The sequence below is a fragment of the Hesperophylax consimilis genome, chromosome 15 (genome assembly GCF_061612785.1).
Source record: "Hesperophylax consimilis isolate HC1 chromosome 15, BYU_Hcon_1.0, whole genome shotgun sequence".
NCBI lineage: Eukaryota > Metazoa > Arthropoda > Insecta > Trichoptera > Limnephilidae > Hesperophylax > Hesperophylax consimilis.
The window spans coordinates 3,537,714-3,561,529 of record NC_142850.1 but is presented as its reverse complement, the minus strand read 5'-3'; the positions used below and the strand labels follow the sequence as shown (position 1 = coordinate 3,561,529).

Sequence of the window (23,816 nt, the reverse complement as noted above, 5' to 3'; positions counted from 1 at the left end):
ATCCTCGTGTATTAGGTATGGGTAACTTCTATTGAATACCTATCCTCTCAGGTAGGTATAAACGGACAATTGGTTTGATTTTTGGCATTTAATTTAAAGAGGCTACCTACCTCTCGAAAGGAACCTGTTGAGAAAAGTTGTTCGGATGGTAGTTTTATTTCGGAGATTACCATCTCCCCCTTTTGACTCTAGATTTGTTTTTGTGCCTCCCAATTTGTAAATTAGAAAGTCAAACAATAGATGAAAAGTATTAAATTAGAAAGTCAAATAACAGAAGAAAGGTATTCATTTTTTCTGTCTGGTTGCATCCGATCGCTTTCTATTCGGGCGGTCATACGCTAGCAAAACTTCCCCTTCGACTGACTGTACACCGCGCCTCGGCCTATATATGAAAAGGTCATTGGCCCGTCTCCCTTTTTCAGCTGATAGATAGTCTGATTGACACATTCCCTTTTGAAACATTATTTGGGCGGCAGGGGTTGTAAACTTGGATGCTGTATCCGTCCTTTAAAGGGTCTTCTAGAATTTAATAAAATATAAAAAAACTCACCCTGTTAGTCACCTCCAAATCCTAGTGTGAAACTTACCTGGTTACACACTACATAGCTAAATCAGTTTAATTTTCGATCTCCTCCCTATCGTCTTCTTTCCTCCTTTTAGCGAAATCCTTGCAATTTGTTCAATTTTGGTCCCCTCCTACGCCTATAAAAAGGTAATTAAATAATTCTGTAAATACAATTGTACTTCCCTAATCTCTGTCAGGATTCGAACCCGAGTTTTATGATTTGTTTGATTCTCTGGTTTACGGTCTCCGTGGGTAGAATGCCATCTCGCCAAATCAATTCCTCCCTAGCCCGATTAAACATTTCCTGCCTTTAAATACGTTCACTCTGTTTTAAAACGCAATCATTATTATTATTATTTTCATGTTTTTAAGACAATTAATTTAGTTTGAACTACATATTTACGAAATCACGTTTAATTTAACACATTTTATATTATAATCGCGATCGCCCAACTCTTAGCGCCCCTGGGGTGATTTTTCACAAAACGGCGCTCTACAAATTATCCAATTATTACTATCTCCACTGAGTACAACCACTTTCACTTCACACAAACACCGGTTCAATAATATTTCACTTTAATTCAATATTCCACAATACTTTTAACACCATCTGAATTCACTAATTAACTGTAATTTCACACAACACTTCTGATTTGTATCGATTTCTCGGAGCTGTCAACGTACCCAAGTTCAAAACCCGACTGTCCTATCGATCTCTGCTTTTCTTCCTTCCCGTGGGAACATGTTTACTTCAAGCCCGCCTGTCAATAAATCTTATGTTGTTATTCCAACCAAAAAAATTTTTGGAGCACGTTCGTTTCGTTTATTTATTTATGTGAGTATTCAAAACATCACACACTTACATCAGCCTTGCACTCTTTGCGGATATCCACATTCCTCACACGATCATACATGGTTTTACCACACATACGCCTCAGGGATCTCATTTCAACAGCATTCAATCTACTTTCATCCTTTCTTTGCCAGTTCCATGCCTCACTTCCATACATCAGGGTAGGTACCAGCACTGCATTGTGGACTGCTAACTTCGCTTCTTTGGACAATTTTTTGTTAGCGCCAACTGCGTTCAGTCCTCCATTAATGGAGTTACCTGCATTTACTCTTCTTTCAATATCTCTGTCAGCCTTCCCATCTCTCGTAAACATGCCTCCTAAATACACAAACTCATCCACCTGCTCCAAGTATTCCTCATTCACAGCTATATTGCACACTGTTTTCGTACTCTCTCTTTCAAACACCATTACTTTAGACTTACTTACATTAATCATTAACTCATTCTTCACGCATACTTTGTTCATCCTAGACACGAGAGACTGCAGATCATCCATACTATTAGCAATCAGCAGGGCCGCCGACAGGGCACGTTAGCCAAGTTCGAAACTTGGGGCCCGGGCCTACGGGGGGCCCTGGACGGGGCCCAGATATTTTACTAAAAAATGCCAATGACACTAGGAACGGACGTGGGCCGGGCGCTCAGGCCCGCACGCTCCGTAGGCCCAACTGTCAGAGCGTGTTCACACACAGCACACAGCTATAATATGCGAGGGATAGCGTATTTCGGCATAACGTTCGCCGTACATTCCAAATTGGAATATATGGCGAGCGATATGCTGAATTACGTCATCCCACGCATGTGTGTGAACACGCTCTCAGAGCGTGCCACTCACAGCTCAAGCTACAAGCACGCCATGCCGGCCGGCCCGCTGTGGGAGGGGCGATGCAGCCGCCCGCCGCGCCCCCGCTCATACTCACCCCCGGGCCCTACCGACCCGATCGGCAGACCGTCGCGTCGGCAATCCGTCGGCGACAGTCATAGCGGAATCGCTGCGCGCTGAGTTTGGTATGGTTTTATGGTTTAGTCAGGTTAAGTAGTGTTTCGTTTGAACTGTTTGAAGTAAAGTGATCGTTGTGGCGTTGTGTCATTGTGAAGTTTTAAGTGAAGAACGAAGCGACTCATTCATATAACACTAATAATGAGCTATCGCTATCAGCACAAGTCAGGGGCCTTGAAAAGAAAGGAGATGGAGAAACGAGAAACGTTGTCAAGAAAAGGTCAGAAAACATGTGATAGTTTTTTTACTAAAAGTTCTTCCTGTTCTAGTTCTAGCACAAGCCAATCGTTTACAAATTCTAACGCCCAACTGGAACCTGATAACATACTCAGTTGTGTTTCAGACGAAACTCTCCCATCTTCTTGCCATGAAAATTTAATTATTGATAAATCTGATGTAGATGAATTTGAACTGAATATCTCACAAAACCCTGACAACGACAAGACTTCGCCTCTATTGTATGATATTGGCGTAAACGAAAATTTGAATTTTCAAATACAAGATGTGAATGAAGCTATTCTCAATGGCACATTTTTTAAACTCCCAATCTGTTTTCCTACTGACTTTGATGGGAACTATTTCCCTCCCTCAGCTTTATATTGCACATTAAAGAATGGGGAACAAGTAAAAAGAGATTGGTTGGCTTGGAGTGAAATTAAAAATGCTTTGTATTGCTTTCCATGCCGTTTATTTAGTAAGTTGCCATTGGCAATGAGATCTGTATTGGCATGCCCTGAGGGATATAGTGGAGATAAATACTCTTGGAAGAGGGTTCATGACAAACTGAACCCCCACGAAAAAAGTGCAAATCACAAATCATGCTACATTCAGTGGCGAAACTTAGAAAATAGCTTACTTAAGAACAAACCAGATGTAAAAACTCACCTCACAGAAGCTATTGAAAAAGAAGCTGCCCGCTGGCGGGCTATTTTAAAAAGGATTCTGCGTGTAATTTTATTTCTGGGCGAAAGAGGGCTGCCTTTAAGAGGAGACTCAAATTTGATTGGTGACCCTAGAAATGGAAACTTTCTAGGAATATTAGAGCTTATCGCCCACTACGATTCTATTTTGCACGATCATTTGACAAAAGTACAACAATCGCAGGCAGAAAAAAAACGACTCCAAGTTCATTACCTTTCAATGGAAATTCAAAATGAGTTTATTTTGAGCTGTGCAAACAAAGTTGTCCAGACAATTGTAAAGGAAATCAATGAGGCAAAATACTTCTCTGTCATAGTTGACTCAACTCCTGACTCGGCACATATTGAACAAACCGTGTTTATTTTCCGATATGTTACTCGTTACCTTGAAGGAGAAGAAAACGTTCACAAAATTAACGAGAGGTTTTTCAAGTTTGTCGACTGCAGTAAGAAGACAGGAGGAGCAATCGCAGATTTAATACAGTCTACACTTAAAGAGCACGATATTCTACTTAAGAACTGCAGGGGACAAGGATACGACAATGCGTCTAATATGAGTGGGATATACAAAGGTGTGCAGAGCAGAATCTTAGCTGATAACCCACTAGCATTATATTCGCCATGTGCTGCGCATAGTCTCAACTTATGCGGAGAAGAGGCAGCTCAATCTTGTGTAGAGGTTATCACGTTCTTCGGAATCGTCCAAAAGTGCTACAATGTATTCAGTTCAAGTCCACAAAGGTGGGAAATTCTCCAAGAAAACATTGGGTGTTCGCTTCATTCTCATTCTAAAACAAGATGGTCTGCAAGAGTTGATAGCGTGCGGCCTTTTGCTGCTCATATTCCTGGACTGAAAGTTGCTCTTAGTAAGATTAAAGAGCTTTATCTCACTCCTCAAACTTTGGCCGAAATTAAGGGCATTGAACAGTATATGAATACATTTGAATGTCTACTTATGTCTACGACATGGTTTAAAGTGTTGTCTGAAATAAACTCCTGGAGTGTAGTTTTGCAAGCGAGACAAGCAACTCTGGACGTGGAAGTTGTCAATTTGCAACACTTAGTTGAAAACCTATCTACCCTTCGTTCTAAGTGGACTAGAATATTAGAAGAGTGTAAACTTGTAGCTGAAAATTTTGGAATTTCACAAGAACTCCCAAAAAAAAGAAAAAAGACAAAAGTTTCGGCTGATAAAAGTCATGAAAAACAGATTGATTGCCCAGAAGAGAACTTTAAAATTAATGTTTTTTATGTGTTGTTTGACAGTGTCATTGGAAACTTGACCCGAAGATACAAAGCTGTCAACAATATTAATGAATTGTTTAAGTTTCTTTGGCAATACCCAAGTATGACTCAAGAAGAACTAAAATAAAGGGTGAAAAACTGGTGTGATCTCTATAAAACTGATGTATCTGAAGAAGAAACGCTTTTGGAAATTGAACACTTAAAAACTATTCAACCAGGAAACTTTTCAGAACATTTAAATCCACTGCAGTTACTAAATACTCTTTCAAACCAAAAACTGTCAAATCTTTTCCCTAATGTAGTAATTGCCATTCGAATTTTCTGTACTCTGCCTGTAACAGTTGCGGAAGCAGAAAGATCTTTTAGTTTGTTGTCTAGAGTGAAAAACTTTTTGCGTTCCACAATGGGTCAAGAACGTTTAACAAGTTTGGGAATGTTATCTTTAGAAAATGGTCTGGCCAGAAACTTGGATTTTGATGATGTTATAACTAGCTTTGCAAACAAGAAAAGTAGAAAAGCAAAATTTTAGATGACAATTTTTATTTGCCTATATTATTTTTTTATAGTTTGTGGAGTTTTTACTATAATTTTAAAAATATTCCAATTTAGTATTCCATTCGTGAGTGGAAGGGTTAAGTTTTTCCTTTGGGGAAGACTTAACCCGGACAACTAAATCGGAAGTTTAAAAACGTATCTGTGTTGTTATAATATATTTTTTTTATTTGAATTTTATTTTAGTAATTTGTACATTTAAGGTTACCAATTTCTAATTAATTATAATATTTCATATTGCAGTTAATTAATTATAATATTTCAAATTCACTATATTTTTTCTTGTTTTATGTAGCTCCTACAATACATCTTGAACTTTTCAATTGGTGAGGACTTTAAAGTTTCTGGTAGTGTGTTATATAACTTAATTCCTTTCTACAGCAAACTGTTTTGCGTATTCGTTTTGTCCTTTTTGTTTAATCTTATTTCCTTGCTAGTCCTTGTGTAATGTCTGTGAATGTCCTTAATGTATACGATTTTATTTGAGAAGTATTTTGGTAACATGTTGTTTAATATTTTGTGAATAAATATCAACGTGTTCAAGGTCAGTATTTGTTTCACGGTAAACCAATTAAGTTCCTTTAACATTTTAATTATTTTTAAAAATCTATTTCTTTGGAGTTTTATTCTCATTACTCTGTTTTGGAGAATTTGAAACTTTTTCTGTTCTCTTTCATGTCAGAGGAAAAGGATACTTGATCAGTAGTTGAAGTGTGGAGCAATAATAGGCGTAATAGGAGTAATAATATTATTTTTTTAATCGTATTTTTGAAACCCTGGGTATTTTTTGAAAATTTCAATCCGAAAAATCAGACCTTTTTTTATAAACCGGAAAGACGGGACATAATTTTATAGGTAAGAAAAAACAATGATTACATAGCCGAAAATCATTTTAAAAAAAAGAACGTTTTCCACACGAATGACACAGCAGAATAACGAGGCATACCAAAAATATTACATCTCATAAATATTTTTTTCCTTGATCCATCTTATTGATCATAAATCATTATAATGTACAACGTCTATATTAATAAATCCAATGTAATATACTTGTACTTGTAAATTATAATAATAATAAGAATATTATAAAATTTGATTTTGATAAAATCAGCACAATAACCATTATACCTCTAAAACACGTACCGACATCTAAATTGTACGGGGTTCTCTTCACATCTGTCAAAAATTCAAACCAAATGAAAAGTTCGCAGAGAACAAACAATAAATCTAGTGAACGAATTCAAAAATTCGCCTGAAATCAAAGTGATGCCATATAAAAAAATTAAATCAGTGTGGAATTTTACAAAATTAATAGGAACATTTTCAGTAGACGGGACATTTTCATGTAGTGACGACACGAGCCCAAATAATGGATTTATTTATTTAAAAATAAAAATAAATGTACATTTCTACAAAATTTTACTAACATTTTCGTAATCTTAGTAAAAAGATCTATCTACACGATTTTTTCCAAGTCGTTATGAAATCCATGCAAGTGGCCTATTGAATTGTAAATGGTGATGGCGATTTTTCTGGAAATTTTAGGCCGGATTCTTCCCAAAATAGATATCTTTTTGCCAATTTTCTTTTGGGTATATTCGGCATGTCTATTGAAGGTTTGGAATCTAATATAACTCCTAAGTATTTGATTTCAGTAACATTTTCAATAATTTCACCATCAATTTTAATTTTGCTTTCACTGAATGTCTTCTTATTTCCAATCACCATACATTTTGTTTTTAATTTAAGCTTATTTATTTTTAGCCATCTTGATACATCATCTAGTTCATTATTTAAAATATTTATTAGTTCTTTATAGTTATCTCCAATTAAGTATATAAGTGTATCATCGGCAAATAGTCGTACTTTGCATTTTGAAAATATTTTCACCATGTCATTAATATAGACTTATAGAGTATGAACAATAGGGGTCCAAGGATCGATCACTGCGGTACTCCTAATTTATTTTCCATTGGTTTTGAAAATTGATTATTTATTTTTGTTACCTGTTTTCTGTCTTTCAAATATAATAATTTAATTTAGCCTCAATATATCTTGATTAACGAAGAATATGTAAATACACACAAACAAGAAACACAAGTATTTTATTTTGAGTATTCACCATAACTTTTTAAACATTTCCATTGAATAATTATGCTAAATTCGAATGATTGGTATAATGGTATAAGAAAAGGTAATGAAGTAGTATTCCTAGCAGTAGCAGGTAAGCATGAACTTATTAATTGTTATCTCACCCCCCCCCCCCCCCGATAAGTTGTGGGGAGGGGGCCCGGTATAGTCTACTAGACTTGGTGCCCAGATTAGCTGTCGGCGGCCCTGGCAATCAGCACCGCATCATCAGCATACAACAGGCAACATACTTTCAGATTACTCAAATTCGCGTCCAATCCCACCTCTTTCAATTCTTGCATACAATTATCCATGTATAGATTGAATAACCATGGTGACATTACGCAGCCTTGTTTAACACCTTTTGTGATATCAAACCACCCCGTAAAACCACCGTTCACCCTAACACATACAACGCTTCCCTCATATAGAGACGCAATTGCCTGAGTCAGATTCGTATTCACTCCATACTTGGACAACATCTTCCATAGCTTTTTCCTGTCGACTCGGTCGTATGCTTTTTGTAGATCTACAAAGACACAGAAAAGTTTCTGGTTTTTTGCCAGAAACTTCTCGGTGAGCATACGCAATGAGAAGATCTGGTCCATGCACCCCCTTCCACTCATAAAAGCACCTTGCACATCCCATATTTTATCCTTTGTTTCCTTTCTTACCCTTTCAATCAAAATTCTACCATACAGCTTGCCAACTGAACTTACAGATGCTGAGCTAATAGCCCTATGATTCCCACATTCCATACGTGACATTTTACCTTTGTACAATGGCATGATCACTGCCCTTCTCCAATCTAAAGGCGTGTAACCTTCCTTTAAACATTGGTTAAAAAGATTACACAACCATGTGAGAATTATACGGCTTGGATAAAGTATTTCGAGGAAATCATTGAAAGCGATGTAAGTGACAGTGATTCTAGCGGCGAATCAGATATGAATGATGATGGACTGAATGTTACCGAAATTAGCATGGATGAGATAGAAAGATCAATTAAGTGTATGAAGAATGGTAAGGCTGTCGGGTTTGACAATATTTTAACTGTTACTATTTGAATTATTACTTAAACTATTATTTTATTGTTATGTATTCAAAGCAAATCCAAGTTCTTGAGTTCATTTAACTAGAATTACACATACACTAACGAAATTAGAATTTTTCAGTCTCTTCCATGTCATTTTCTGAATATTATAATATTATTCAATATTCTATATGATGTACAAGCTACCGACATCTAGCGTTGTAATATTGTAAGCTATTAGTAGACTTCTTTTTCGGGAATAGGTCTGTTGTAATCATAGATATTCACTAGTGATCGTCCAATGATAGCGCTGGATTTTTATTATAAATATTTTTATTCTAACGGCAACACTGTCATTGTTTTGAAATTAACTGTGAAATCGAAATGGCGCATTTTAACGTTTGTTTTTTGAACTGTCATTTATGTTATTTTTTATGAATGTAGTTTAGTGAATTAAGTTTCAATTATACGAAATGCCACCCGTATCAGGTGGCTTTGGGGAGAGAATCGAAGTATGTTTATAGTAAAATTTGTTGTATTTATCTTGTACAAACACCTGAAAACTCAACTGTAATGTACACCAAATTTGTTTTCAGGACTATCAAGTTCTAGAGCTGCTAGGAAAGGGCGGTTTCGCTCACGTATATCGCGCAAGATGTCTTCGCTCGGGTATATTTGTGGCCATAAAAATGATCGACAAGGCATTGATGGCAGGAGCAGGAATGGTAGGCCGAGTAAGGCAAGAAGTCGCAATACATTCCCGCCTCAAACACCCGTCAATTCTGGAACTCTTCACGTTTTTCGAAGACTCAAACTATGTATATCTAGTGCTGGAGCTAGCCCATAACGGAGAACTCACTAGAAACTTCAGGTAAATCAATTATTCACTTAATAGTTAGCCACACAACGTACTAATTGGAACTCATGAGTTTGAATCAGATTTACAAACCCCTTGGGAAACAGTGTATGATAATATTATCAACTCTCATTAGTACAATTTTATTATTCCCAGTAGTAATGTTTCCTTCAACCAATTATATACTAGACTAATGGACTGACCTTCATATCCATACATGTGAAATATGTTTTGTTTTGTTTTCACTTTGTCTTATTGGTGTGTGATGTGACAAATACCCCAGAATATTAATAATAATAATACTCTAGTAAAATATTGGCAGTATTTACTTGTATTGGCTGTCAACTCTGGCCGCTAGAGGCTAGGAATGGACGATGGCGGCAAATAATTGAATTTATTGTATTGAAATTTGGGAGGCGGGTATGGGTACCGCCGCCCCTGGAACTATTTATTGGATAACCAACACCTCTGCCATTGGTCACCCCTAAGTGGTTCGCTACGTTTGGTAACTTAGCTGCGGTGCCCGGGTTCATGGGTGAGGTTTATCCGGGTCTTGGCGGCGGATGTATCTGTCTACTAACTGCATGGCAAGCTGGATCAAGGGAGACCTTTTAACCACTCCAACAGGACTCTCTCGGAACATCGCTTTGCACCACAGAGGGAAGGATGGATTCCGACGTCCGTCACTCCTGGACTCACTAACCCCCAGATTCCTACCAACCCCTCTTACCTATTCCTTCCCAGAACTTCCCATCCTTCCTTTCTAAAAAGACCCTCCACACAGTATCCTCAAAGAAGACATAGGCCCCGAGGGGAATTATTTTCCTGAGAGCCTCCTGTATGAAGCTAATGCTAAAAACAAAAACAAAAAATACTTGATTGATTGAGGTGGTAGGCTTATAACCGTCAATGCAAACTTAAGAGCGCTTTCATTTTTTTTATGTTGATCAAATAAGCAGTAAGTTTTATGTAGGTTACCTTGTATTAATTTTTAAAAAATTTAACACATGATATCTATTAGTGTAGAGTAAAGAAAATATTTTACATAAAATGTACAAAGAAAACCAACTCACACCGCTAGGAGGTGCTAGTGTAGCATGCTGCCATCAGAATGAATGGGAAATATCAGAAGTTGGATGTATTTATAACTATATATACAGTATTTGCTTTTATAAAACACTTGAATAACTGAGTTTAAAAATACATACAGTGAAACCTCTATCTATCTCTATATATTAAAATTAAAATCTATATATTAAAAATGTATATGAAACTAAGCTTTAAGCACCTGTTGACAAGCCAATTCAATTGGCTTAGCAGGACTTGTTTGTTGATATGTATTAACTATTTATTCAATAAAAAAATAAAATTAAAAAAAGGATGAAATAAACTATCAAGAAACATGTAGACAACATATTTAAATGTTCAATTTTCTAAAAAAAGATACATATTATTTAAAAATCAATGAGTTTTTCAGTGGAATTCTTTTCTGTTTCTACTGACGGTTTTTAATCTTTCTTGAAGAGTACGCACTTTTTTCATAGGAATAAAAAATGGAAAAGATACATGCTTTAAATCAGTCTTTCTCAAAATGGGCGATAATGACCCCTTGTGGACGCTGGTGGCTTTCGGGGGCGCAGTAGAAGACTCAAATAAAATTAGTGGGCGTTAAGGAAATCTAGAGGGGCGACGGAAGATGCTGAATTATTTTACTTCCTTATAACAAAACTGTACCCTGGGTTATGGTCGGTTGTTTGACGATTTCTGATAGCATTACCATTGTCATATTTGTGTGAACGTGGATTTAGTGCTGGAGCAACGATGCTAACTAAAAATGCGGCGACTTACGGCTGTTTTTAAGTGAATTCGAGTCTGATATTAACAAACTCGTCCAAATGCATCAAATTCATCCTTCACATTAAATAAGTTTTAAAGTCTTCTTTTAATATCAATAAAAATACTTATAAATATGATTAAGTATGAGTTTTATTTCCTCTCATTGAAACATTCTTTGATCTCAGAAATAGGATATACCCTTTCTATCCTATCCATATAATAATATTTGCAATAACTGTTTTTAAGATACGCAACAGACGGTAATGTAAAAAAATATGGAATTCAAATATGGTCGGTAGTCGAAATAAGTTTGAGAACCTGTGCTTTAAATGATTAATGGGGTGCAATCATAGACATCTAAATCAGTAGACAGGAAGTTTAGGGTGAGGGGAACAAACCATAAAGCGAGGAGGGTGAAGCACTACACGTCACTCGATATGAGCATGAAATGTCAGCCTACTATCAAACATGATGCCAAGATCTTTCATAGTGGAGACACGTTTTAAACTTCGGGCATTCATGGTATACCGGTAAAACCAAGTATGACGTGCCCTTGTGAAAAAATGAATGAAACATTTAGAAACATTGAATTCAATCTGATATTATACACTACCTCCAGTCACACAACGATTAAAAGAAACAATTAACTGTGCATTTGATTAAAGTACATAGCGCACATCCCTGAATTTTCTGTAATGTGTATGTTATTTTATATCGCTACACAAACTGATGTGACAGTATTAGTCGGCTCCATTACAAAAATGAAAACAGAGCTTGTGCAGAAAAGCCCCACAACGGGTTGTGCTACAAACCGTTACCTTACTTTAGCGAACTATACTTTTCTGTGGAAGGTCTCGTTATTTTGATATTCGCCCGCCGGCGGTCAAATGCACGAATGATGTCGACCTTTATTCAAGCCATGCTGGAAGTCTCCAGCTCATGATCGTCAAGTGGCTTGGTTTCTGGTTCCAGATGTTAGGGCTAGTCTATCTCTTCTGATGTCAATGGGTGCAATCAATTTTTGCGAGTTTTGTATGACATTAATTAGGAACTGGAAGAAATAAACAACACAAAAAGCGATTATTCAGGGAAAGATCGATCGTGATTTCACTGCAATCCTAATTTTTTGTTCAATCAATTGCACAACGGACTGGGAAATCAGGTTTTGTATTGCAGTAATATGTAGCATGTCTATTTGTAACACAACACGTCTATACATTAAGTGTGTCACACCCAACATGTCCTGTGACAAAAGACAAGTGATAGCATGTGTTGTATCACAAACCACTATTGTCCGTCAATGTGTTAAACTATTAAGCGGAGCATTATATGTGCTAAATTTTTCTTCTTTTGTTGTTCGCCATGGGAATGTGTTTGAATTTGCTTTTCCTTTCTAACATATATTCTTCTTTATAAATATTGTCTCTCCACTAGCTTCAAGAACAAACTGCCTCAGATGAAAACACCTTTTGCTATTTATAAATATATACATCTATGACAGTCGGGAGCTTTTAAAATTATTTAATAGTAGCTTCGTTTTAAAAACAAAAGTAGAATCTTGACGTGAAAACCGATAGAAACATCCCTAAGACGGTTCGCGAAAGTGGTGGGTACCCTCGACTGTACACGGCAAAAGACTGGGTGTGCGCAACTTCTTTTGTTTGTTGTCTAGCTCGTGTTCTGTAAATTGATGTATTTTGTTTATTGGTTAATTCAGGCTGGGCTCGGGGATGTCTGAGCAGGCAGCCGCTAATATCCTGCGTCAGGTGGTTTCGGGGGTCCTGTACCTTCACTCGCATCACATCCTGCACCGAGATCTCTCCCTCAACAACCTGCTGCTCACCAAAGACATGCAAGTGGTAAGTGCTAAAGATTTTTTTATTAAATTCAGGGGGTATTTCACCACCCTCTCGATAAGCAGTCAAAATAACTATCCATTGCAATAAGTCGAAAATTTAGCTAATTTATCCTAAATATAGACACTATATAAGGACAGTATATAAGAAATTAATAAAGTTTTAACATAGTCCACCGACGGCAGGTTAAGCAGATGAAATCTCACTTTACTTTTTAAAACATTTTGTGTGCTTCACCCTCCACTCGGCATCCTCAAAGATGGTATAGGTCTGGAGGGAAACTTAAAGTAAGAATTGTGTTTTGTAATTTTTTTGCACTTTTTATGATGGCCCTTTACATGCATCGAGGTATTTATAGATAAAGCTGACATTGGTGTTCAATTGGCTTATTAATGGTAAAAAACTGAAGAAGCACTCGATGTTGGCGCGCCGGTAACCCCAATTCTCGGCCACGGCTGTCGATCTCCGGCAAATCCGTTCGTTAAGGTTTCGAGTTTGTTTGAGGTCAGAAAGATTCAGGCGACATCTACAGCCGCCACACCCCCCTTTCTACTTTCCGCACGGGAACAATCATTTACACTGATTTCGCAAGAAATGTACACTATACATCTCAATATGTACATGGAAGTCATTTGACTATACATAATTAACACAATGCATACTCTTTATATACCTACAGTTGTCTCGCATACACCATTTATACCTATCTTATTTTGAACAATTTATTATTTTATTTCACCTTTATGGGAAATATCACGAACTTTGATCTTTTACTGGTGGTCTTGTGACAAACTATTCCTGATTTGTGTGTTTTTGACTTTAGAAAATAGCAGACTTTGGTTTAGCAACTCAGCTCGCTCAACCAGATGAGAAGCATCTTACAATGTGCGGAACTCCCAATTACATTTCACCTGAGGTAAGACATCAATACTTTACATTGCAGAAGTTGCCTGTTGGCATAGCAAACCCTCAACGTGTCCCATTGCGCATTACCATAAGGTATTGTGTCTACAGCTCAGGTGTTGTTACCGCAGGATTAGGTGGAAACAATTAATAAAATTGATTTGTAAAATACAAACTAATGTTCCGTAAAGGATGGGGTTTTTGTAAAACAGAAAGAAAGAGTTTAGATGTATATTCAATAAAATTGCATCCTAAATTTAACTGTCTGGCAAAAAGGGGCTTGCTTAAATATTGAATGGTATGGTAACGATTGCAGCTTGGTTGAAGACAGCTTGTTGCTTACTCAACAGCAACTCATCTCAGCTTGAATTCCAACAAATAATCTTCGTGTCAGTTTCCGTAATGGCCTTGTCAATCTCGTCCCCAAGACAAAAGCCCGTGTAATTGCAGGATCGGAAGATGCTTTTTGATTGCTCATCATCCAAGGATAAAGACACAGTTTTTTTTAAATGAATCATGACGAAATTATCAAAAGGATTCGTTGGTCCCCAGCCAAAAGGGCGCCCACTGCTCTGGGCTGTTGAAAAAGGAATGGTTTCTTGCTTTGATATGAACTCCCAGGTTTAGCAATCGATGTGTCCCCAAATATTCCAAGGTTGGCAATCTAACCAATGCACATTAGTTAATCTGTAAATACTGGAGGTGCCACACACCGAAACCATGGATATAAAATAAGTAGAAGGTTCCCCACACTTTGTTACAAATCCTATATGTAACAGTGTGAACAGGGCAGTGCAGTATATGTCTTTAAAAGCAGATTCCTGATATTGTCGCTACAGTAATAGAACCACCTTCATGATGATAAATATTGTCAATTCCAGGTGGCGTCCAGATCACGACATGGACTCCCTGCGGACGTTTGGGGATTAGGGTGTCTGCTGTACACCCTTCTGACCGGGAAACCCCCATTTGACACCAAGCATGTCAAGCAAACCCTCAATAGGGTTATACATTCTGATTATCAGGTAAGAGAAGCAATACAATAATAATTATTGTATAATATTTTCAAGACAGGCACATTAAAGGGTTAAAAGTCAGTATTTTAATGTTGATATGTATTTTAATATTTAAAAAAATCAATCTGAAAAAGTACTTTGATTAAAAAACTTGCAGAAAAACTCCTACAGTTACTCCGTCTTATACACACGGTGTAAATATTAGGTGGCGAGATGGTCAGAATAGTGAAAAACTTTACTGATAACCACGGTTTGGGTATAAGTAAAACAGTAGCTAAACAAAAAATCAACTGGCTATACCTAATATTTACACAGTGTGTATGTAATTTGATGAATTGTTCAAGTTCTGTGAAACAATTATCCCGAAGTTTTGTTTTTTCGATCGTTTGAAAACTGAATTTGAAATCCCACATGAATAGTTTTATGTCCAGTCCCTTGGAAAACCTTATGTTTGTTTTACTGTGTACATATTTGTGAATTATGATTAATCAACCAATTCTCCATCTATTCTTTAGATGCCGCCTGGGCTATCGGCGGAAGCCAAAGACCTGCTGGACCGCCTGCTGCGCAAAAACCCAACGGAGCGGATCCCGCTGCAGCAGGTGGCGTGCCACCCCTTCCTCGGGCCCCGGACCCTGGCGACGGACACCAGCTCCAACGAGGACAGCAGCCGGGATTCGGGCTTCCAGGCCAGCACGGGGTACTCTCACCAGCATATGAGGGGAAGGTGAGTTTGGTTGATATATTTTTCAAATTAATTTTAGCTAAAAATTGCATCAAAAATTTCATGAAAATATTCAATCTTATCATTATTTTCTCAGGGGTTATTACATTTGACATTGATTTTCCATATATCATAATATTTGTGAATATGAATTTGGTTTAGTGTTTGTTTGGTAACATTTTGTAATTTTGACATCATCAAATATGGCAACCTAATTTATAACTAAAAACTTTTGATTTGTGTAAAATTTCTTTACCCTTATGTCTGCTGTCATGTATTATGATACATCGGTGGCTATCCCCATTGCATACTTATTTGATCCATGAAATGTCACTAAAACACATACATTGTTCTAAAACATGTCACATGGTGGGATAGATTCCATTGAAAGGTTAAAGCTGCTTATAAATAGGGCACTTGATTTTTTTTGGAGTAGACTATTTAATGACAACAATATCATGATATCCTCAACCTCGAGTCCATAAGAGTCTAGTTATAACAAGCATCCCGGACTTGCATTTTATAACCACACTTGGTCAATCCACAAAACTCGCACCTTGTCCGCTTGCTTCATCTTGTTCCAATGAGTTGACTACAAACTTACACCGGAGAGTCGCAGGCGAGCGTTGACCGCCTGCTGTAATTCGTAGAACATAGAGCACTTTACTAACTGTTCTTTAAAGTGCCTGTGGCGCTTGCTATAAATACGCCCTAAGAGTACAATAATATAGATCCATTTTGATCCTCTAATTCTAAGTCTCTAAAGACAGCTGAAACCATCTTTATGCAACATTATGATGCTGAATTTGTAGTGGTATTCTACCTCCAAATCATCCCCTTTACTCTAAGTATCTTCATCAACTTATGTATTTTATATTTCAGATCGGAAGAAAGAATGGCTAATTCAGCCAATGCCGATTTTCTATGTCACCAAAGACCCAAACATAATTTCTTTGATAATTCCACTCCAAATAGACCGGCTTCCTTCAATGTCCTCACTGGACTAACGAACAATGACAGCGGTATAGGAAACCACTATTCCAACACTCATAACTCGGAAAGAAAGAATTCTTTCATTTTGGAACACGATTTGAATTCTCACAATCCCGAAAGAAAGAATTCCTTTGTTTTGGATCATGGTTCGAATTCTCACAATCCCGGAATAAAGAATTCTTTTGCTTTGGAACACGGTTCCAATAAACTCGATGGTGATAATTTCCACCGCCAGAGGGCCAGAAGTTGTGATAGAAGTAATCAGGCATCAGCAGTTGATACAATTGGCAAGAATGACTTGGTTTCCAAAGTGCAACATATGCATTTGAAGAACAATGTGGAAGATTCGGAGACCCAATCAGAAGAAGACCACAAGTGGGATGGGCTTGGCTCACAGAAGAATTTGGCAAGTGGCAGCTCTGAAAATAAAGAAAACTTGATTGCAGGTATTTAAACTTTTATTGATTTCTGTAGATATTGTGTCAAATGAATTGATAAAACATGTACATACCACATGTGATAGAAACCTTTTTTTTTATTATAAAGAATACCTTCGGACATCAAAATGACATCTACATTTTTAAAATATATTTTACCAACACACGTCGCAACTGAGTAGTTGGGTACAGTCTAGGCTGGTCACATGATACCCAATCCGCCTCGTTCCAGTGGCATGATGGTAGGAGTAAAAAAGATAAATAACTTTTTCAGAATCCTTTTTTTCCCATACAAAAAGACATATATGCCTACTAAAAATCCTTAGTGTGAGGTACAAACTTACCCCATCAATTCGCCGTGAGCTTGCCGAGAATGAGGTGGCAACGTTGTGATCGGACCATATCCATTGAAACCGCATGTAAACAATAACATTAGGCAGAGTGTTTGTCGTTTAAAATTATACTACAATTCGTTTGTTTTAAACCAAATTAAAAAGAGAACTACATACTAAAATTAACAAAATGTATTTACACTTTGTTATGAAATTTGTTATTCAGCAGGCTCAAGGTCGATCGGAGTGCCCCCCCTGTGTGCCGCACGACTCAGTGAGGTGAGCCATCAGACCAGGAACGCCCGGCTGTCCATATCCAGTGACGGCTGTGTCACAATTCACTTCATCAGGAAGAGGGGAAGGGCCAGGGAGGACAGGATCACAGAAGTTTTCAGTATATCGAAGGATGGAATGCAGGTAAAAATCATGTTCCAAAACCAAGAAATTATTTCTCTCCAGATTGTGAGAATTCAAACCATGTTCAGAAATGAATGAATTCTTACATTTAAGATTTACAGTTTTGGATTTCCTAGGCTCATAATTTTTTTTTTCTATTCTATTCAACTATTCAGAATCGTTTTTGACCAAAAGTGGAGATACAATATCTCGGCTTTAAGTCATCAATATTTACATTAAAGTCTCCTCTAGGCATTTAGTTATTTTTCATCATCTATTAGTCTTGTTTTGGCATCCAAAACCATATTCTTAAAATATCCCAAAAGTTTGTACATACGATCATCTTCATCACCACGGGATCCTGTTAAAATCTCAGATGTTTCAAAAGGAAAAAAAAATGGAAAAATTTAAAAATAGCCTTTCAATTTCAGACGACAGTGTACTCGGTGGACGGAGGTCGTGGCCACCCCTTAACCTCTCCCTTGCCCCCCCACACACCCTCCCCCTCAGAGGTGTTTACCTACCACAACCTGCCGCAGAAGCACTGGAAGAAGTACCTGTACGCTGCCAGGTTCGTGGACCTGGTCAAGGCCAAGACGCCCAAGATATCGCTGTACAGCGCACAGGCCAAGTGTCACCTAATGGAGAACGGGACAGACTTTGAGGGCTGCTTCTATGATGGTAATTACATTGAAATTCTCTTTCCAAAGGTTTTCCAAGTGAAGCTTATCCCTTTCATCCCTAAATGTTTTTATTTATATCTCGTATTGCCTACACTTAGGGCTAACCTAATGCGTAGAATTCACATGCAGATCTGCATCTGCCCGTGAATTCCTGTGACAGGCAGATCGGCTCAGTCCTTCTGTCCTCTGTCTTTCTGCCCGTCACGAACCGATCTGTGTGTAGCGGCAAGCAGATATTAGCATAATTCATGGCACATCGAGGTACCATGAATACATTCTGGAGACCTTTCGAAAGCAGCACGGATTACATCTTGTACCTACGAGAATGTACTATTTATTTATTACAAGATAATACATTACAAAATGATAACAAATTTATAATGTGTTATTCCCAGTGAGTTTACAAAACTCATTTCGGGAGTGCCTCATTTCTCATGCCTGCATAGTACTTTTTTTAATTTTTTTTTATTCACATTTAAACCCGCTAAAGTACTTATGTAGTTTGTCAGCAGGGACATAGAGACAACATTTATACACTCATAAGATACAATTTGAACGGTACATAATTACATAAATTGGTTACATTGCAGAAAAGTTTAAATAGCAGCATAAAAGCCTTATATAATAAGCAAGTAAAAATAAATGTATGAACAAATTAGTATTATCAACAAGTACATCAATAGTTTCATAAATAGAGGTAGGTAGTCAGGTATTACAAAATAATTGTTTTTCCATTTTCTAAGAATATGAATTCCATTTCAGGGGCATCAGTATAGATCATTATTATCCAATAACCATTTCCTTAGATTATATTTAACATTAGCAGTATACATGTTATTATTTTTAATTGTCATTGGTAATAGGTTAAAAATTTTGGGTACTATATAGTTTAAAGTTCTTTCACCATATTTATTAGTACATTTCGGAACTACCAGTCCTTCATTTTGAGTGAATCTTGTGTTATGTGGATGGCAAACTCTTTCCCTATACAATGAATCAGACAATATAACATGTTGACTTACAATATTATAAAACAATAATCCTCTGACAGGTAAAATATTCAGAGACTTGTATATTAATTTAATGTTACTTCTGTGTTGATTGTCATATTTATGGATTAACAATTTTATAATGGAGTTTTGTAATGTTTGTATATAGCTTATATTAGTTTTACAAGAATGTCCCCAAGAAGTAATTCCATAACGTATAGTGGATTCAGCCAGAGATAAGTAGATTAACTTTAAAGTACTTATAGGCACGAAATATTTTATTTTATAAATCCTACCCACAATAGCTCGTAGACGTTTACAAACATTAGCAATGTGTACATCCCATTTCATGTAGCAGTCAATAGTAACACCCAAATATACATAACTTTTGACAAAATCAATGGTTTCACATGAACAGGGCTGTGCAACATTTTTATGTATGCAGTCAAATGTGTGTGTATACAATGAAGGAATTACATTACGTCTGGCGTGTGGAGATCTGATGTGCATAATTTTAGTTTTTTTGGCGTTTATAAAGAGGCCTGCATCATGCGACCATTTCAGTAGGGCAATAAAATCATGTTGCATAAGGTTCATTGCAGTAACCAGATCTTCGTGCGAAATTACGAGCGCCGTATCGTCTGCATATACAAAATGTTTAACGAATGAAAACAATTTTCTCATAATTGAGACATAAATAATACAAAGGGTTGGCCCTAGAATTGACCCCTGTGCAACACCTGTTGAGATATATTTTCTTTTGCTAATTTTTTAAGAATTTTTACTCTTATTTGTCGATCAGTTAGTAAATTTTTTAATAAAACTAGCAGCTTTCCTCTAATTCCTATTGCCTCCAGTGTTTCTAATAGTTTATTTGTATCAATGGTATCAAATGCCTTAGAGTTATCTATGAATAAAACCAACACTTGTTTTTTTAGATTTAATTCATAATTTATGTGATTTGAAAATTCCTGAAGCAGCATTTCCGTACTTTTTTTCTTTTGAAATCCATATTGGTTGGGATCCAACAAAGAGAAAGATTCTAGATATTTATTAAGTTTTATGGAAATGTATTTTTCAAGTATTTTTTCTAGGGCTGGCAATATGCTTATTGGCCTATAATTTTGAATATCTGTATGTTTGCCCCCTTTGTAAATTGGCCTAATGATGCTACTTTTTAGTTCATCTGGTATTACTGCTTGCGATAAAATTAAATTGATAAAGTGTGTTATAACAGGCCCTAAAATATTAATATGGGTCTTAATGTCAAACATTCGAATGTTGTCAATCCCTGGTGACTTTGAGTTGTTTAATTTGCTAACAATAATATTGATTTCTTGGCAGATAGCTCTGGGTAGGTACATACTATGTTGCACTTCATTCGGCCTGACGGTCGATGCTAAATAGTCACATTTATGTATCATAGAGCTAACACTATTTGTAAAATATTCAACAAACTTATCTGCTACGGTTTCTTCATTATTCGTATTTAACATATATTTCGAGATTATTTCGTCACAACTACTTTTGGACTTGCGTCCTAATAATTTACTTATTTCATCCCAAGTTTTTTTTGTATTTCCAAAATAATTTTTGAATTTATTGTTAAAAAAGGTAGACTTACATTTAATAATTTCTTTTGTCACCTTATTTCTGAAAGTTTTATATTCCAATTCAAAGAATTGATTGCTAGGAAAATTCTTCCACCTTCTGTACAATGAATCTTTTTTTTAATGTTTTCTAAGATATTAGAAGTTATCCAAGGTTTTATTGACAGAGGTCTTTTTTTGAGTTTATAATTCATAACGATTTTACTCTGTTCATACAAATTCTTAAAGTTGTTTTTAATTTTACTATATAGTATATTGCAATCTTGTTCCTCAAGCAAGGAGTGCCACTTAAAATTATGAATGTTATTGTCGATTTTGTTTTGCGATAAAAACGAAATTCTTTCCCCGTGTTCTGGGGCTTCTTTCCTTGCACTATATTTAATATTAACTGCAGTTAAAAAGTGATCTGCTATAGTAATATTATTACATACACATGAGGAAAGAGAATCGCTTTGTTTACATCCACTGTTTAATCGGACAAATATGTGGTCTAAACAAGTACGAGTAACTTTTCCTGCTAAAACTGCTTCTCTAGTTACGTCACAAATACATTTGATTAAATAATTATCCGACATTATATTTTCATATGCCATAATAATAGGGTTTTAACAATTTAACAAGTCTAGATTAATATCTCCTATAAGTAAAACATTTTCTTTGGGGCTTATAGTATGCAGAATGGCAGATATTTCATTAAGAAATTGTGGTTGGCTAGAGTTGGGGGGGCGGTATATTGCTATGATGTTTAAAATACTCTTGTTTGGAAGTGTCATAGAGCCAAGCACACATTCAAAATGATTTGTTTCTATTGTTTTCTGTTGAAATGTGAATTCATTTCGAACATATAGCAATATACCTCCTCTAGATTTTTTAGTTCGGCAATAGTTGTAACAATTAAATCCAGGAATATTATACAGACAGACAAGATTCGGTGTTATAGCCGTTTCACATAACATTAACACATGAATATGCTTCCAACAAGTATTTAAGTAGACATTCAAAGTATCCCAGTATTTATAAATCGATCTAACATTCAACTGAACAATATTAATATTTTCCATATTGTAGTTGCTATGAAACTTTAGCCAATCACAGAAATTATGAGTATTTTCGTAATCTACCTCGTCATCTTCTTCAATGTAATTAGACGCCATAATCAATAGTTGCAAAGTCCTTGGCAAGGGCAGCCTTGTAGGCCGGGCAGGAGTCCTTGTCTCCAGTCGGATGTGCAGCGGGCTTCCCAAATCTTGTACAGGTGGCGCAGACAGGCTCGGCGGCGGCTTTTGGGCAGTTTATCCGGGCGTGACCTTCGCCTGCGCAGTGTCCACTAGAGCGTACTATTTTATTTTATTTATTAGCATTATAAACAGTCTTTATACATGCATATACAGGGTGGCCACAGACCTGGAAAACCGGGAAAACCGGGAATTATCAGGGAATTTTACCGAACCGGGAAATGTCAGGGAATTTTAAAATATTCTTAAAATATCAGGGAATTCCAAAAATAAAACGAAATTCGTTATTTACGATTTGTGAAGTCCCAAAGTTGTGTTGTATTACTTTTACTTGTGGCGTGTGTAACAAAAGATATGCCGACAAAGACAAACTAGATAAGTAGGTATTTTTTTATTATTATTTTCGTAAATAGCCCTTGCAACACAATCATGTCGTAAACCACCCGCCTTGGTTTTTCCCCTATACTATGTAGGTGCGAAATCTGTAAAGAAAAAGCTAGCAAAGTTACAACAAAGTGTCAAAAGGGTCGGACACCCAGTACGGTCGTAATAAAATTTAAAGATCATCATTATCAACATTTTTACAAATCTTCTTCAAATCCGGGTGGTATTTTAGCTGTAAATTCGTATTAATACCAATTATTTCTTTATTTTCGCGGCCGATTACCGTAGCGGCGGGCCCTTTAAATTCAGATATTCGCAATAAATTCGTAAAAATGCTATATTTTTACGCGTAAATCGTGATTTCGGTCGCGGCCTACCCTTTAAATTGAGATATTCGTAAAAATACGATATATTTCCGCGTAAATCGAGATTTCGCGGTAATTTTCCGTCGCAGCCGGCCCATTATTTCAAATATCTGAATTTAAATTCGTAAAAATACGATATATTTCCGCGTTAAACGAGAATTCGCGGCCGTCTCTTAAAATTTCGATTCGAAAAAAATTCGCAAAAATACGATATATTTTCGTGTAAATCGAGAATGCGCGGCCTATTTCCGTCGCGGCCGACCCTTTAAATTAAGATATTTTATGTAAATTCGCAAAAATATGAAATATTTCTGCGTAAATCGCATTTTATCGGCAGTTTTTCGTCGCGATCAGCCTTTTAAGTTCAGATATTTGAAGTAAATTCGTAAAAATATGTCATATTTCGGCGTGAATCGAAATTTTTCGGCCGATTTCCGTAGCGCCGTATTTTTTAACTCGGATATTCGAAGTAAAGTTAGTAAAAATACGATATATTTCCGCGTAAAATGAAATTTCGCGTCCGATTTCCGTCGCGGCGGGCCCTTTAAAATTCAGATATTCGAAATAAATTCGTAAAAATACGATATATTTACGCGTAAATCAAGATTTCGCGGCCGATTTCCGTCGCAGCGGGCCATTTAAATTCAAATATTCGAAATAAATTCGTAAATATACGATACATTTACGCGTAAATCGAAATTTCGCGGCCGAGTTTCGTCGCGGCCGACCCTTTAAATACAGATATTTGGTGTAAACTCGTAAAACGTATTTTCTCGGCCCTTCAAACTCGGATATTCGAAATAAATTTGAAAAAATACAACATTCCAGTGTAAATCGATTCAGATTTACAAAATAATAATACTAATTAGGACGATGTATAACCACGTAAAAATACATTTTTCG

At 36.4% G+C, this 23,816-nt stretch overlaps 1 protein-coding gene across 1 annotated transcript in view; it reads left to right on the top strand.

The window, feature by feature from the left end:
* Positions 1-8,671: 8,671 nt before the first annotated feature.
* The window catches only part of SAK (polo like kinase SAK), a 29,856-nt gene continuing 14,711 nt past the window's right edge, over positions 8,672-23,816 (top strand). The window contains exons 1-9 of the mRNA XM_089640554.1: positions 8,672-8,810; positions 8,895-9,169; positions 12,708-12,849; positions 13,670-13,762; positions 14,631-14,774; positions 15,281-15,492; positions 16,372-16,928; positions 17,481-17,668; positions 18,079-18,328. Coding sequence (XP_089496680.1) covers positions 8,772-8,810; positions 8,895-9,169; positions 12,708-12,849; positions 13,670-13,762; positions 14,631-14,774; positions 15,281-15,492; positions 16,372-16,928; positions 17,481-17,668; positions 18,079-18,328 — 1,900 coding nt within the window. The 5' untranslated portion in view covers positions 8,672-8,771. The remainder of the gene's footprint in view (positions 8,811-8,894; positions 9,170-12,707; positions 12,850-13,669; positions 13,763-14,630; positions 14,775-15,280; positions 15,493-16,371; positions 16,929-17,480; positions 17,669-18,078; positions 18,329-23,816) is intronic.